The 16564-nt window shown below is 40.0% G+C and overlaps 3 protein-coding genes across 3 annotated transcripts; 2 read left to right on the forward strand and 1 right to left on the reverse strand.

Annotated features, from left to right (window-relative positions):
* Window positions 1-39: 39 nt before the first annotated feature.
* On the reverse strand, window positions 40-2962 carry surf1 (SURF1 cytochrome c oxidase assembly factor). The gene is made up of 9 exons (XM_020082011.2): window positions 2685-2962; window positions 2508-2574; window positions 1966-2093; window positions 1796-1878; window positions 1169-1360; window positions 980-1052; window positions 514-676; window positions 319-400; window positions 40-236 (listed from the first exon to the last, which is right to left on the reverse strand). Exons 1-9 carry the CDS (start codon window positions 2745-2747, stop codon window positions 173-175), a joined length of 915 nt encoding a protein of 304 aa, XP_019937570.2. The 5' UTR covers window positions 2748-2962; the 3' UTR covers window positions 40-172.
* Window positions 2963-3096: 134 nt separating this feature from the next.
* Window positions 3097-6175, forward strand: surf6 (surfeit 6). Its single transcript, XM_020082010.2, has 4 exons — window positions 3097-3366; window positions 4293-4502; window positions 4603-4685; window positions 5308-6175. Exons 1-4 carry the CDS (start codon window positions 3276-3278, stop codon window positions 5983-5985), a joined length of 1062 nt encoding a protein of 353 aa, XP_019937569.2. The 5' UTR covers window positions 3097-3275; the 3' UTR covers window positions 5986-6175.
* An 800-nt stretch (window positions 6176-6975) lies between these two features.
* On the forward strand, window positions 6976-16478 carry LOC109626496 (kynurenine aminotransferase). Its single transcript, XM_020082508.2, has 25 exons — window positions 6976-7259; window positions 7338-7396; window positions 8189-8336; window positions 8454-8603; window positions 8831-8917; window positions 9048-9173; window positions 9438-9558; window positions 9640-9716; window positions 9811-9900; window positions 10455-10641; window positions 10746-10822; window positions 11270-11356; window positions 11449-11505; window positions 12394-12507; window positions 12584-12623; window positions 13545-13658; window positions 13734-13893; window positions 13977-14066; window positions 14150-14199; window positions 14445-14575; window positions 15112-15184; window positions 15280-15378; window positions 15484-15586; window positions 16019-16166; window positions 16341-16478. Exons 1-25 carry the CDS (start codon window positions 7176-7178, stop codon window positions 16413-16415), a joined length of 2547 nt encoding a protein of 848 aa, XP_019938067.2. The 5' UTR covers window positions 6976-7175; the 3' UTR covers window positions 16416-16478.
* The last annotated feature ends 86 nt before the right edge of the window (window positions 16479-16564 follow it).

The following is a 16564-nucleotide window of genomic DNA, read 5'->3' on the forward strand; positions in this document are numbered from 1 at the left end:
GAACACTAGATATATACATAAATTATGTAAACAACATAATTCATTTATATTAATTTATTTGCACGTTTCAAGAGAACAAAGCTATTTACATGTTTGTCATTCAAGCTGGAGCTGACAGTACAAATAATGGATGTCACACAGTATCCCTGTGTACGGTCACTGCATTCAATCATCACACTATCTTCTTGATGAACTTTGCAAACCACATATAGGAGGTTGCTGCACACAGGCCATACCTGAAACAAAAAATATATATAAATCAACAATAGTGTCACAGCATCAAAGTGTAGTTAATCCATAAGAAAATCCTCCACCTACCATGTAACTATGTACTGCATGTGTTCATTCCTCAGTGTGACTCGGGTCTGGCCACCGATTGGTCCTCCAGGAATCGTACTCCCTACAAGAGGCACGTTTACATTTTCCATTAAAACGTGATCCTCCTTGATACAAGTAAAGTTGTTTTGTTTGAATCAAAGAGCATCATGGACATTGTAGTACGTGACACCTTACCATAATCAGCATCAATGAATATGGGCTCGGCTCCTGTGACGCGGGACATGGCCTCCAGGTCTCGATAATGCCAGCGATTTTTCTCCATGTCGTTGTTCGGAACAAAGGGTTTTCGAATCTCGGTCAGGCGGACCACACCGACCACTTCCATTTCCCCTTCCGCCTGCAGACGCATTATCAAATAATAAAAACATGTATTCCTTTACGGTCATAGTGTTAAACTGACGACAGATACCAAAATCAAATCAGTTCATCCTTGAGTCATAGTGAATGTTTGTGCCAAATGTGAATGGATTCCTTCAGCGTTAGAGAAATATAAGGCAATTGACCTTTGACAACCAAAATCTAATCATGAGTCCAAGTAAATGTCTGTATCAAATCTGAAGGAATTCACGTTCAAGAGAATGGGACGGACAAACAAACATGAAAAAGTCTGTGATTCTACACAACCTTCTGAGACACTAACCTGTCCTTTCATTCTGGTCTCTGGTCTGATCTTCTGTCTCGGCACATATCCTCTGTTCACCAGGATTGTGATGCTGCAGGTGAAAGAGGCAAAGATCAGTCACTTGTTTGAACGTGAGAGATCACCGCGCAGTTACTATCAGAACTTCAGGGTTAACCCAGCGATGTTCTATCCTGCCTCGGATCTTACCCGAGGTCAGTACAGTGGAACGGGGTGACGACGTTAGCGCCAGTCTCTCCGCTTGACGACAGCCTTCCTGCCTCCCTGGCCTCTTTCTCTGGGTCCACTGGTGAGCGGGGCAGAATGTACAGCTCCTGGGAGTGGTCGTACTGTCCTCGCACTCTCACTCTTCTGTACTCCAGCTCGTTCAGCTCATCAGGACTGGAATCCAGGGAGAAAAATGAAACATTTTCCACACGCTAATAGCACAGATAATAATTGACAGATCTTCGGGGGACAAACACATGTGCCGCCTCAACAGTACAAGGATTTGAAACTAATTTATCTTATTTTATTCTATTTCAATGTGCTACACTATTTTCTGGCATAAAGCTACATTTTTGACTCTTTGGGCCCAACTAGTTCATCAGTTTGCCAGACATCTTAGGAATCATTGCTAAATTTTTGTTTTAAATATTTATACTGACCAATACATCAGTATCAGTCATTTTCCCCCACCTTATATAGGGATTGGGTTTGGAGCCCAAAAATGCATATTCATCAGGCTTTGTCATCTACTTTGCATTGATATGTATAGAAAACATAGATATATGTTTAAAACATTCATTGCAGCTCTAGTTTCTATGGCGTACTTACTTCAGAGGAAGAGGGATGGGTTCTGCAGTAGTGAGTCTCGCCAGCTCGTTAATCAGCTGCAGTTTCCACTGACGCCGTTTCACCTTCACAGAAACAACAGTATCAGGCTCCATTAAACCACGACAATACACCTAGCATACGTCAGCGGTAGTGTCAATACACAGCTGTACCTGCCATGTGCCGAGTCCAAACGTGGTGGCAGGGATGAGCAGCAGGAACCATTTGAGGAACGAGTCCTCTCCATGTTCTGCTTTCACCGTTGAGGAGCTGGACTGTCGCACCAAGTTGATGAGCCTGCCTGGAAATTCACAAAACACAGGACAGGAAATGAAAAGGAACATAATTTACACTGGAGGAATGCATAGTGGTTTATGGTTACACCCGTAAATTGAGTCGTAGGAGAGTGACAAAATTTGGACGTGATATAGATGTAAACTGTTGATTCTGAAAACACTGCTCCATTTCTGTCTCCTCTAATTAGAAAATCTTGACAAACTATTTGTGCCATTATGTGTTGATTTGTAAAGGAATGCAAATGTTGTAACACTAATAGATGATCCCTTTACATGGGCTTATTCCACTTATATTTTATGTATCTACACAAGGGTCACTGCTTTTAAGATTTTAAACATTTATTTCTTAACATTTCTGTATTTGATGACATTTTTTAAGATACACGTATTGATGATACAGCATTCTGTTGAATATTTACCGTCTGCACGTTTGAAGAGAGGCAGTCTGGACAGAAGCAGAGTCCTCTTCATGTAAATCACATGAGTCTGCAATCACACAACAATAAACTGATCTCAGACCTGCAGCTCGTGTACACCGGATCACTTCCACACAACTCTCGTCTTCGGGGATAAAAAGAGGCAGAAGTGACGCTCACCTGTTTCCTGAGTGTCGATAAGACCCTGGTGGACTGAGCCAGCACTGACCTCAGAGAAGCCATGCTGGATCAACACATTCAGGACAATGGAGAAATGTAATAAGACAACTGACTACAACATCCCCGTCACATCGAGGGTGGCTTTCAATGCGTGTTTCTTAGAGTAGTTAAGGGACGGGTGCTGGAAGCGGCCAAAAAGGATGTGTATAAACTGAGATAATACGGTTATTAACTACATGTAACCATCACAAATATATTTCCTCTGAATGTATATTCTGTTTAGATATTTTATTCAAATCCAAAGTCTAAAGTCTAAACGTATCAACTTTACCACCTTTACCGTAAGTACAAAATAACAGCGCAAAGGAAAATCCCCCCCAGCGACCCTAGACCGAAGTTACAAAACCGACTTGTTCATGGGGGACTGTTTCTGGTGTTACTACTTCCGGTTCTTCGACGCCCCGCCCCGCCGTGTTTGACCCACGTGTGTAGAGAATGTGTTGATATTTCCACTGAGTCTCTTTCTGTCAAACAGAATCATCAGGTTTGTCTCAGCTGAATTCAAACTCAAACCCGGGTTCGTCTGCAGACATGGATCTCGCCTCCAGGGACTCGTACATCCAGAAACTGGCCAGTAAAGTGTTTTCTCAACGAGACCAGGAACCGAAGAAGAGGCCGTTCGGTAAGGTCGATTTATACACAATGTGTCCCGAGGACTGCTGTGTCGTTTCTCTACTGGGGTTTTTAGGATTTAATCATTTGTGATTTTTGTTAGAGTGGCTGCAGCCAAACGTTTTAACACTGTCATCAACAATCTGGTTATCCCTGCTGTTGACCAAAGGAGGTGCTACACTTCTTGATCATCTATACAGTCTATGTTGATAATGTACAGTCAAATGTCAGAATAAGGCTGTTAAATCATTAATTCAATAATTAACTAGCCCTTCTTCAGAAAAAAATGTACTAGTCTATTTAAGTCCCTTATGTAAGAAACAATTTCAGCTACTTCAATTGAATATGTTTATATTAACTTATATAGTGTTATGATATTTATCCAGGAAAGTTCCAAAGTATTTTTTAGTTTGCAAGATTCCCTCTGTTTGATGTCTTTGTAAAATGAATATCTGGGTGTTAGATAAATCAAGAAGACAACAATTTTATATGTTCTTCTTTAGTTATGGTATTTCATGGAAATCAGTTGAGTAGTTTTTGTGTAGTCCTGCTAAATAACTAACTACTAATGTAGACAAATACAAATACAAATTCACATGACTTCTGACTATTCAGGATAATTCATGCTTGTAGCAGCAGAACTACTGCATCACTTTGTGAGGGGAAATTCCAGAGAACGTATCAGCTGTTATTGGCTTTTGCATTTAATAAATATTAGGAAATGGTAAAACTAGGAACACATGATTTTTAGTTTGACAGAAAATCTACCCTGACTTTATTCTTTGCATTATACCCTCTTATTACCCATACACTACCTATGTAAAGTCCCTTCTCTGTTAACTATTGGCAATCAAGCTTCTGTTGACTTTTGTGTATGTAATATATTCAAAACCCATGATTTCAACACATCTGTGTGTGTGTTTTCTATATGTGTAGTACATTTCAAAGGTAAAACTGACACTGGTCCTCCAAAGAAGAAAAAGTGCAAAAAGAAGAATTTCAAAGAACGAGGCCCCAACGAGAAGACGCCTAAACCCCAACAGAGTCCTTCGCTTTCTACAGCAGCACAGAAAGGTGCGGCCAAAGCAAAACGCAGTGACTCCAAAGCTGAGAGCGTAAATGGATCCACAGCACAGAAACAGAAAGGTACAGAAACTCAATTTGTCTTTCCCAGTTCAGTGAAAGTAAAAGTAAAAACCGTGAACTTTAACTACAATGACGTTTTCTTCTTTTAATTTTTTTTAAGGAGTTAGTAACCAGTCCATCTTCTCGACAGTGGATGTTTTACGCAAAAGGCTGCATGAAAAGATAGAAGAGTCCAGAGGGCAGGTATGTGTATGCTGTGACAGAAAGCCTCTGGTAAAATTATGATGATGTATCCAACGTGATGTTTATTGTACTCTTGCACACAATTTGACACATTTTTTTAAAAGCAGCAAACACAATAAAGAATATGTATAAGGAACAATATGTAACTTATTTATGGTGTCAAATAATATATAGTCATCCTCTTGCTACGTCTAGAAAAATAAGTGTTCTTGTGCAGTTAAGAGTTAAGTGTCTTAACAGCCACATTATAATGGGTTTCACTTGGTGAAGATTTGATGAACCAGAAGCCCTCAACAGGAAAAAATGGGAATAATACGCACATCCAGGGGGAAAAAATCTGTTGATGGGTCCAGGATCGACAAAATATTGAAAAAAAGAAAGCCCACACACCTTAAGCTTCTGTTAAATGTTTTTTTGCCAGTATTAACGACCCTAACATTTCTAGTTATGTGCATGTTAACGTTTCCATTTCCATTAATCCAGGTTGGTGCAGTTTACTTCAACATGCCTGATTTCTGACTGAATTATATGAGAGAAAGTAGCACCACCACATGCTACAGAGTTTAAACATGTGATTTATTGTTTATTTGACACTAATGAGGTTGCACACATCTTTTATCAGGGAGCCCCAAAGGATGCATTATCAGACGCCGTCCTGGCAAAGCGAGCAAAGCGGAAGCTGGAACGAGAGCGCAAGAAGAGGAAGAGGAAAGAGTTTCGGATGAAAAAACTGACTGAAGACAGTGGCCAAGAGCAGCTGCCAGAGGTAAAACATGAGGTGCAGGAGACGCCCGCTGCAAGCAAGAGAAGTGAAAGCTCTATTATATTCAACAAGGTGGAGACAGTGGAGGAAGGCTACGTAGACAAAATGCAGAAGAAGAAGAACAAGAAACAGAGCGTCAAGGGCCAGATAACGCCGCTGACGGGGAAGAACTACAAGCAGCTGCTCGGTCGCGTGGAAGCTCGCAAGGAAAAGCTGGAAAAGCTGAGGGAGAAAGATGAGGGGAAGGCCCGTGAGATGGAGAAGAAGATAAAATGGACCAACCTGCTTTATAAAGCAGAGGGCATCAAGATAAAAGACGACGAGAACATGCTGCGCACGGCGCTGAAGAAGAAGGAGAAGAGGCATGAACAGAGGAAAAAGAAATGGGGCACACTTAGCGATAACGTCGTAGAGAAGATGCAGCAACGGCAGGACAAGAGAAGGAAGAACCTCCAGAAACGCAGTAAGGCCAAAACGGAGAAGAAGAAGGACAGGGCACGGAAGAAAGGCAGAGTGTTGCCCGAGGACTTGAAATAAGCTTCAGTGTAATGGAAGGAGTCTGTTGTATGATTAGAAAACATCTGTGAAAAAGTAAATCAATTTTTTTATATGACAGTAGTGTTTATAAAATTATATCAAAGTGCTACTGCAGGTGCACATGCTGTACCTTCTGTCCTGTGTAGGAGTAATATGATGTGTTATGATCAATAAAATCGAATTCTTCATAGTGATGAGTGTTAATGGTAATCTCTGCTAGATATCAAACCAAAGTATGTCATTTAAACTGGAAATATGTGTGAGATACGATGATAGATGCCACTGTTATGTCTCTGCTCAACAAAGGTGATGTACAGCCACAACCACCAGAGACACAAAACAAGAAAATACACAAAGACTCAAAATGACAACAGAGAAACAACTACAGACTCAAAATTACTTTAAAGACAAACGGAACAACTACAAAAAGAGATATAAAACAAATATAAAGATGCAAATTTACCCTAAAGATATATAAAATGGACACAAAGACACAAAGCAACTACATAATCATTCTAAAGAGATACAAAATGATCACAAAGAGGCATAAAACAACTATGAAGAGGCAAAATGCTCTAAAGATATATAAAATAACCACAAATTACCCTAAAAACATACAAAACAACTACATAAAAACTCAAAATGGCTCTAAAGAGATATAAAACCACTACAAATAACTACAAAGACACAAAAGGACTCAAACTCACCCAAAAGATAAAGAATCATAATGAGACTCACCCTAACGTGATAGAAAACTACTTCAAAATGAGATTATAGACCCAAAACTACAAGGCACAAAATGACCACAATGAGACGCAGATTGAGACTCAAAGGACAACAAAGAAAATGGCCCACTGTCAAGAAGGAAACAAATACAGCTCTTTCCAAATAGGAAGAATTCCTGTTGTGTGAACTGATCTCAGTTCAGTTATGAGTTATCATCTAACACAGTGTAGTTAGTGTAATGTCACTGATTGACCAAAGGTGTCGCTGTGTCCCATTTGAATGTCTCGCTCCGCCCAGCAGGAAGAAGAAGAAAGCACAACATGACAACACGCTCAGGTGTCAGCTGGTGTGACGCTGACTGTCTTTATTTTGAACGGCGGTTCTGCAGGAGCTCGTGCTCAGATTTAAACTCCACCGTTGTGTTGTGAGCGGGGAAGTCAGCAGGAGCCGATGATCGTCCATCGATGAGAATACACTTCAGAAATCTGCCCGCTGCTGCTGCTGCTGCGACCGGAGTTCGTCAGAGTTCCATTAGAAACCATCATCAGGTGACTTCCGCTTCATCTCACATGAAGACACGCTCCAGTGATCGATACATTTACTAACAGCCTGCTCTCTGACCCCAGGAGACCATGTCCAGACGACTTAACGCGCGCAGGACGGACGGTGTGGATAAAAACGTGTGGTGGGTGATCGAGTCTTTCATTTCATTTGTTAAATGCAGATTTACACTTTATGGTGCTCGGATTTTATTGCTGTTAAAGTCGACTCAGTCCGTCAGCTCCATGTAAAGTGATCCCGTGTTCAGTGTATCTGTCGCCTGAATATAATCCTGACCTTTAATTGGATTCGATCACATTTCCTCTTCAAACATTGCATGTTTAATGCTTTTATTCTGTTATGGTTTCTTTTTTCCCTCTTCCAAAACTTTAAATGTGGAGGATTTAAGATAATATTTCTAGTCAAGCCAAATGTGTTTATATAGCACATTTCATAGGACAAGCATTGACTCAGTGTGCTTCAGTATACACAGCAAAGACAAGTACATGACTTGACTGAACATGAGATTCAGTCAAGATTATATAAAATAACAGGATATTTCATGTATATATGATTGTTTTTTATTCTCATTTCGAGTAATTACTATTAAGTATATAAGTGAAAATGAATCATTTATATATTTTTATTATCCATTTATTTCTTAGAGCTACTCACTTATGTTCCCTTATTTAATATATATATATATATATGCTATAATGCTGGGATGGGGAACCTTTTTCTATCACAGGCCGTTTTATTTTCTTAACATCCTTCAAGGGCCATAATAAATTATTGTTTATTATTAATGGATTCTGATTCACAAAGTCTCGATTGGATTTGATTCAACATCTACTCAGTAATCTGACATTTGACAACATTCAATTGATGAATGTGGTTTGACAACTGCAGTGTGTGAACAGCTGTTTTGCACCATCAGGGTTGAATTTACACAACTGACTGCAGACTACAAAGTCGTGAACCTCGGACAGGGATTTCCTGACTTCTCCCCACCTCCGTTCATCCAGGAGGCTTTTTGTAAAGCACTGAGGGGAGGACCGTCCATGCACCAGTACACCCGAGCCTTTGTAAGTGTGATGAAATACATGCAGAGATTTGTGTGGGGGGTAATGTATTACTCTGACCCTGACCCTTCTTACCAAACATTGATTGACCTTATGTTTTGTTGTTCTTTGATTCATCAGGGCCACCCCCCTCTTGTAAAAGCTCTGGCTAAATTCTTCAGTAGGATTGTGGGACATGAGATTGACCCATTTGAAGACATCCTGGTCACAGTCGGAGCTTATCAGGCGCTCTTCTGTGCATTTCAGGCTCTGATCGATGAAGGAGATGAGGTAGGAAAATCAGCCTGTGTGTGTGTACATGTGTGTACTCAATGTCAAAACAGGGTGCTCAGCTCAAGTTAAAAAATAACGTTAAAGAAAGATAAGATAAAACTTAATTGATCCCATGCCAAGGAAGGTCACTTTTTACAGCAGCAGATGAGAGAAGAGAGAGAGAGAATCCATTTACTCTACAATGTTGTCATGTGTGGTTATTTTTTTCTAATTATGTCTTTCAGGTAATAATCATTGAGCCGTTCTTTGACTGCTACCAGCCGATGGTGGCGATGACTGGAGGAAAGGCAGAGTATGTACCTCTGAGGCCAGTGAGTGGTTTACACATAAAAACAAAATATCTATACAAAAGAGTTGTGAAGCATCTTTTGACGATGTAATCTTTATGTCGACTATCATTTGTACAATTACCTCAAAGTGTATTTGTCTTTTCATTTCCAGAAAGGTGAGGGCAGTGCCGTCCTGTCAAGCGGAGACTGGGTTCTTTCTGCTGAGGAGCTGGCCAGTAAAATAACTCCACGTACTAAAGCCATTGTTATCAACACGCCCAACAACCCAATAGGAAAGGTAAGATGCTGGTCGGGTGATGCACCGAGCCTGCTGAAAGAAGAGCTTCGCCGTGCTCATGGTTTGCACAAGCACCGACAATATCTATATGAACAGTAGATTTAAGCCATATCTTGGACTCAAAGTCAAATTTAGGCCACAGTAAAATACTGAAAGTGCACTGTTTGTCAGAGGCACACAACCACAGGGCAGTTATTCGAATTTTGTCATTTCAATAACTATAGTATGGTCCCTGACATAAGCACACATTTGTGTCCACTATAGGTTTACAAGACAGAAGAGCTCCAAATGATCGCTGATCTCTGTATCAAACATGATCTGCTGTGCATCAGTGACGAGGTGTACGAGTGGCTGACGTATGACGGAGCCAAACACGTAAAGATCGGTGAGATACTGTTCAGATAGTTTGGCAAAATGCTTCAACTCGTAGAGCAATATTAATATTAATATGGTGTGTAACTGACAGCCAGCCTTCCTGGCATGTGGGAGCGAACAATAACCATCAGCAGTGGTGGAAAGACTTTCAGTGCGACCGGATGGAAGGTAACGCACAGATGGATTTTGTGTTGAGTTGTGTGATCTGAGTTGCGTGATCTCCTTCACGTCATTGTTATAATGGCTCATATTGTCTTCTCAGGTCGGCTGGGCCATCAGCTCTGGACATATCATCAAACACATGAAAACCATCCATCAGAACAGTGTTTACCACTGTGCAACAGCTGCTCAGGTAAACGCTCAACTCCATCTTAGATATTGTTGTTGCAATGAAACGTGGCCTCTTTACAACAGCTCCTCTCAGAACTGCACACTGGAAGAAATTTGGTTTCTCGTTTTTGAATTTTTAGCAGGAATTTCTGTTTACTATTCTAACCTCAATACCAGACCAGACGGGAGTTTCATGAAATACCAAATGTCCCACCGACATTTGTAAATGTTAATGATTCATGTAATTCAGCCACTGCCCCTGACATTATCAGAAAGGAAGATGGTTCTCTCACCTTACGTTTGACTACACCGCCCAGTCACAGGAACAGTTCCCACAAATATGTTAATAAGGGGTGATTATACAGAAAGAATAAATATTAATTTGACTGTTGAACTTAAGTGGTTGAATCCTGAACTCGGACAGATTTGAATCTACCAGCAACCAGAACACAATCGATTCTACAATGATATTTTCAGCGTTTATGTTTGCTATTATGCTCTGAAAACCTTTATTCAACAGAATAAACTAATCCCATTTTGTCCCTTTTCATCTATCATGTAACCTTCCTGTTCCAGGAGGCAGTGGCTCAAGGATTTGAGAGAGAGTACGAGCTGCTGGGGACTCCAGAGAGCTACTTGCAGCAGCTGCCCGCAGCTCTGCAGCACAAGAGAAAGAAGCTGGCCTCGTGTCTGGAGAGCGTGGGTTTGCAGCCCATCTTACCAGAGGGAGGATATTTTATGATCGCAGACATCTCCTCTGTCGGTGGGTGATGAACAAACGTGAAGTGGTTGTGTTATTATGACAATTTCTGTATATTTCTTAAATTGTGGTCTTGTAATTAATATTGACCTTGCTTTTTTAAACAGAGGTGGATCTGAATGACCAGAGCCCAAAGGATGAAGCCTCTGATTTCAGATTTGTTAAATGGCTCATTAAAGAGAAGGTAAAGATGAAATATTCGACTAGATGACACTTTGCAGAGCGCATACCTTCATCAATGCCCAAGAGTTCATTAATATAGGGTCCCTGAATATGCCTCCTTCTTTCTTTCATCAAGATCCCTGAATTATTCCCTGAGAAATTGATGACAAAAATGGCATTGTCTTTTTCCAGATTTAATTTGTCCTTCGCCCATATCCCACCCTTCCACCAAGTTTCATGGAAATTAGTTCAGTAGTCTTTGAGAGTCAATCAAACTAACCAACAAACGGACAGAGGCGACAACATAGGCACCTTGGCAGAGCAAATAAAAATGTGAAAAAGTGAAAAAAACATGCGATGTTGGGTCCGTTAAAGAAAACATGATTACATTCATGTTTTTGTGCAACATTTATTTTTTGGGTGTGATTTAAAAATACTTCTCTTTTTAATTTATCTACCTCTCCTCCAGGGTTTGGCAACAATCCCCGTCTCTGCATTCTACAGTCCAGAGCACAGCAAGCAGTTTGAAAACTACATCCGATTCTGTTTCGTCAAGGTAAATTGAGCTTCAGATTTACTGACATGAATCCGACCCTCTCCTGTCGCTCTGCTCCCCTCGCCAACACACTCCCTCTCTTTGTCGAACAGGAGGACTCCACTCTGGATGCAGCTGAGGAGATCTTGAGAAAATGGCACCAGGGGCCGTAAAACCGTCCATTATATGAAGTGTTACCCGTCCATTCAATCAAGCTGCTTAAAACTGGGTTAGTCTGACTACTCAGTTCAAATGAGCCATAATCAGTTTCCGAGCCTGTCCCCACTGAAAACACTCCTGCACAGGGATTTTAGAAAAGCAGAAAATTACTGATTAACATTTTTAGAAAATATTTAGGTGATTTTATTTTTCATATATTCAAATGATGTGCGTCCATTGTGATATGTAATAAAACTAATGAATCCACATGTTATATTATTGTTTTGTTTATTCACACAGTGTTTTCATGTAAAGAAATGTGATATTACAGTCATTGGGATAAATTGGTGAATCTATGTGAAACAAAAATAATGTTCAGCAACCTAACTGCAGTTAAATCTTAAACCTTGATGTAGTCAAGGTTTAAGATTTAAATTTAAAATTATTGCAATAACCCTTAATCACAGTAAATAAATTCTGTTTCATTGAATTAACAATCAATTTCAGTGCTTGTGAAAGTGTTGATTCATGATATACCTACTATAAATGTAAATATATTAATCTACTGTAAATTTTCCTTAGATGTTTTATCAATGTATTCTTATTATATTATATGTATCAATATTTTTGTGGCAAAATTCAGTCATAGAGATGTATTTTTGCACAAAATAAATAGCATCATTTTTTATTTTAAGAAGTAACAAATCACAAGTAAAATTTAATCAAGTATCGCCTGCTTGTGGCAACCGAAGGCACTCCTGCTTCATTTGTAAATCGTGTTCTTGAGCCTAAGGTCAAGTAAAGAGGGATAAAAAGTATTTATAAGCTAAAATCACAACTGTTCACTGAAAAAAAAACATATAAAACAAACCCTCAGGTCTTTTTCTTCATTCTGACAGGCTTTTATTTTGAAAGCGAGAGATGACCTGGAAGTAAATAAACATCACATGTTGGTGCGTTTGAAAATGTCGACCGACGGAGCAGCTAAAAGAATCAACCCTGTGACTTCTCAGGTAGTTTCACTTCTGAGTGCGAAATGTCCCCGTGTCCTGCTTTGTGATCTTTAATGTGTGTGTTGTGTGTTTGTAGTGTGAGGAGCGCGTGGACTGGAAGAAAAGGAAAACAGAAGGTGAGCACAACACAGCGACATGTAGCGGTTAGCTGCAGCTGCATGCTAACACAGGTGGTCTGAAGCTACAGGCTTAATTTTATTAAATACATTCGATTGAAGGGATTTTTAACTGTCTTAAAATGGGTGAATATGTAGATTTAGTTTGTTTAAAATCACTCAGGGTTGTAGATTTTTTATTTTTTAGCTAAAGGAATAAACCACAATTTCTTGTAATGTGTGACTTAACTTTTAGAAGAGCAGCTTTTATGTTTAATAATTGTATTTTCTGAACAGCTCCCCTGGACAGTCAAGTGTCAAAGTGTGATTTTATCTGTCAAGTTTTAGTTATACATTTTAAAAATCACATATTTGGTGAGTTGGACCTGATGTTGAACAGCTGGCACACAATCTATATATTCAAAATACAAGTTCCTCCTTTCATTCTGAGGGCTGGGATCAGTGCACTCGCCTGTCATGTTTGTGATCAATTAAAGAGGTACTTTATACTAATGCATCCCTCTCAGTCCACCTTAAAACTACTTTTTATTTACAATTCCCCATTATAAGTTTCATTACATGAGAGAATATTGTGAAAAATCTAAAAACCTCATCTATCTATCTATCCATTTTCATATTTATTCATTCTCCATCACACCCCTGGTTGAATCAAGGTTATGTTTAAAGTGGACTCTGGACACCATCTGTCCTTTAATCAGTGTCTCTCAATGTGGGTGTCAAGAACAAATCAGAGAGAAATCTCACATCAACTGTACATGGGGTCTTTAATAGATACAGTAGTGCCTGATTGTCATTAGTTACAAGCCAAACCTTTTCTGAATTACTTCCTCAGACCTCACATTGTAGATATTGACTGATATCATCATTATATCTGGTGAATAAGAATGTCTCATTGGCATCTTTTATTTTCCCCAATAACAGTAAAAGAAGCAAAGAAGCAAAGGAAAGCGGCCAAGCTGATTAATCAGTTGGAAAAGCAGAAAGAACAAGAGGCCCAAGAAAGAGCCGAACTAGAAAGAAGCCACAACAAAAAAGGTAGCTATCATCATTTCATGGTCTTGTGTTGTTGTTTGCCTGTGTAACTGAGAACGTTTCATCTTCTTGTGTTAGGTCGGGCATACACAGTGAGCGTGGCCCTGCCGGGTTCTGTCCTGGACAACGCTCAGTCCACTGAACTACGTACATACCTGGCCGGACAGATTGCTCGAGCCTGCGTCGTGTTCTGTGTCGATGAGATCATTGTGTTTGACGAGCAAGGGGACGATGTCAAGTAAGTTATTGATGTGTAGGTACAATTTATTTGTGGACACCCTTAGATTATCAGAGAGTTAACTTTAGGTCTTAATCCCACAGGAGCACTGAAGGAGAATTTAACGGCGTGGGGAAGAAAGGGCAGGCTTGTATTCAGCTCGCCAGAATACTTCAGTACCTCGAATGTCCTCAGTAAGTAGGAACATATTTTAATCAGATCAGTGGTATTGGCCAGTTTGATCAGATTGTGCTCACATTGTTTTCTTCACCATCAGGTACCTACGCAAGTGGTTTTTCCCAAAACATCAAGATTTACAGTATGCAGGTGAATAGAAATTATTCAAATGTTCTAAGTCTGACACTGTAGGGCCCCTCGGACATAACTGGTCTCTAGAAATAAACTATTAGCACTTCCTGTTTGCACTGTAGTCCCGGCTTTTGTAAAGCGAGTTTATGGATGTTTTCATTATGATTCATAGAACCTATATTTACTTTGAAGTATAGGTAACTTTTAACAGCAGGTATAAAAAATGTCCAATTTACACATGTAACCTGTTTTTCCTCTCCCAGGTCTGCTCAACCCTTTAGACAGTCCTCACCACATGAGGATAGATGAGGAGTCAGAATACAGAGAAGGAATTGTCCTCGACAGGCCAACCAAACAAGGTCAAGGTTCATTAGTCAACTGTGGCATGAGAAAGGTGAGAAGGTTTTTCAACGAGGTCACTGCCATAGACGAGTGTGGACTAAATTGTATTATATCCATTTACATGTGAATATAGTGAAAACTACTGGTTCATATTTGGAGTATTCTCTGGATTCATTGATATATTGTCTGATCTATACAATGTCAGAAAAATTGTTAAAAATGCAAATGTCCAACCAACGCAAACATATTAAATCTAGTAACCGTATCATCGAAGACCAAGGAAACAAAACATTTCTAAATTAACACGCTGAACCCAGTGAACGTTTCTGTGCATAAAATGCTGCAAACAAATAACTGCTATGAAAACTAGTGTCCTGATGGACTGAGACTGACTCACGGATCATGTGTGTTGACCGGACCTCACACTTCGGCTCCGTCCCCCCGATCACTACTGCACAGACTCTGGCTCCATATGCTCAATATTGCAGCGTCCATGTCCGGGATATTTTGGCTTCATTTCGAGATTGTTGGAGGAAGTGGGGATGCGTCGTCCATCTTTATTTACGGTCTATGATTTGCCCTCCTCAGGAAGTTCGTATTGATAAACAGCTGCAGTCTGGACTCCGAGTCACAGTCCAGCTCAACGAGACGCAAAATCAAGGTAATCTTTTCCATCAGCCTGAAACCTTTTTGACAGCGACATATTCTCTGAGTCCAGTACTGACTGTGTGTGTCCACATGTCCCATCATCCTCAGAAAGTAAAATTTGTAAAGGTGTGGTGGTGGCTCCACATGTGCCCAGAACTGAGGGAGGTCTCTACTGGGGTTACACTGTCCGCCTGGCGTCTTGTCTCAGTAGGTTTACCATTCTCTGAGTAACCTTCTTTTTCCTCAAACATATGCTGCAATTTATTTCACTGTGACGACTGACGTGTCCTTCCCGTCTGTCTGTTAATGCAGGTGCAGTTTTCACAGAAAGTCCGTATAAGGAAGGATACGATCTGACTATTGGCACATCAGAGAGAGGCAGCGACATGGACCAAACCACACTGTCGCCATTCAAGTATGTTCAGAGGCAACTAAACAGGAAATCTGAGAGTTTTTAATGGTGCCAGGTTCAGACTTCACAACTGATCATTGAGCAGTTCACACTACACTACATTAAGTCTTACTCACAAGTGACACAGTGACTCAGAAGGATCATGATTTTGTTCTTCTGGCTTTTCCTTTCGCCCCACTCTGAAGTTGACAGTTGTGGTTTTTGTCTTAACAACTATGAAACATCACCATGACGTCTGATCAACACATGAATGCCCTCCAGGGTTAATTGTAATAACCCTACTGATCCCTTAAATTTTTCTATGATCAGGTCAAATTTTTGACAGCTGAGTTGTGTTGCAAGCATGATTCTTTGTGTAGCTATACAAGTATTAATATTTTATCATTTTAATTTAGAAATTAAACAAAATAATTTGGACTTCTCTCCTCTTTCCAGGCATCTTGTGGTGGTGTTTGGGGGTCTTCAGGGATTGGAGGCCAGTCTAGATACAGACCAAAACCTGGATGTGACTGACCCCAGTGTTTTATTTGACATTTACCTCAACACATGTCCAGGTCAGGGCAGCAGGACCATTCGCACAGAGGTGAGGATGGAGACATTTGTTAAACCCAGCATTACAGATATACATGCACTCTTTCTATGACAAGTAAATATTTTATTATTTGTACTTCAGCTTCAGATGTCCTGTTCTGCTCATCAATGTTTGACAGTATGTTCATGTAATTATTTCTTGTGTCTTTTTTTTATTTTACAACAGGAGGCCATCTTAATTTCCATGTCAGGCCTGAGACAGAAGATCACAGCTGCTTTTTCAGATGTTTCCACTGGCTGATTGAATAATGAGTGATGGAGGAACGTAAATAAAGACATGTTTGTAGATGTTTTATCGTCTAAATGGTGTCAAGGATTTGTTAAATTTATAAAAAGGTCCAATTACAGCAGAGTTTACTGTGAAACGACCGTTAGCTCAAATCCACAGAT

Source organism: Paralichthys olivaceus, chromosome 18 (genome assembly GCF_024713975.1).
Source record: "Paralichthys olivaceus isolate ysfri-2021 chromosome 18, ASM2471397v2, whole genome shotgun sequence".
NCBI classification, from domain to species: domain Eukaryota; kingdom Metazoa; phylum Chordata; class Actinopteri; order Pleuronectiformes; family Paralichthyidae; genus Paralichthys; species Paralichthys olivaceus.

Coding starts and splice junctions, on each gene's coding strand:
- surf1 (XM_020082011.2), bottom strand. CDS start 2,747: ATGGCTTCTCTGAGGTCAGTGCTGGCTCAGTCCACCAGGGTCTTATCG. Junction 2,094..2,507: donor TCTCTTCAAACGTGCAGACG/GTAAATATTCAA, acceptor GTGAATTTCCAG/GCAGGCTCATCAACTTGGTG. Junction 677..979: donor AGACCAGAATGAAAGGACAG/GTTAGTGTCTCA, acceptor ATGCGTCTGCAG/GCGGAAGGGGAAATGGAAGT.
- surf6 (XM_020082010.2), top strand. CDS start 3,276: ATGGATCTCGCCTCCAGGGACTCGTACATCCAGAAACTGGCCAGTAAA. Junction 4,503..4,602: donor CACAGCACAGAAACAGAAAG/GTACAGAAACTC, acceptor ATTTTTTTTAAG/GAGTTAGTAACCAGTCCATC. Junction 4,686..5,307: donor TAGAAGAGTCCAGAGGGCAG/GTATGTGTATGC, acceptor ATCTTTTATCAG/GGAGCCCCAAAGGATGCATT.
- LOC109626496 (XM_020082508.2), top strand. CDS start 7,176: ATGAGAATACACTTCAGAAATCTGCCCGCTGCTGCTGCTGCTGCGACC. Junction 9,717..9,810: donor TCAGTGCGACCGGATGGAAG/GTAACGCACAGA, acceptor TTGTCTTCTCAG/GTCGGCTGGGCCATCAGCTC. Junction 12,624..13,544: donor GAAGAAAAGGAAAACAGAAG/GTGAGCACAACA, acceptor CCCCAATAACAG/TAAAAGAAGCAAAGAAGCAA.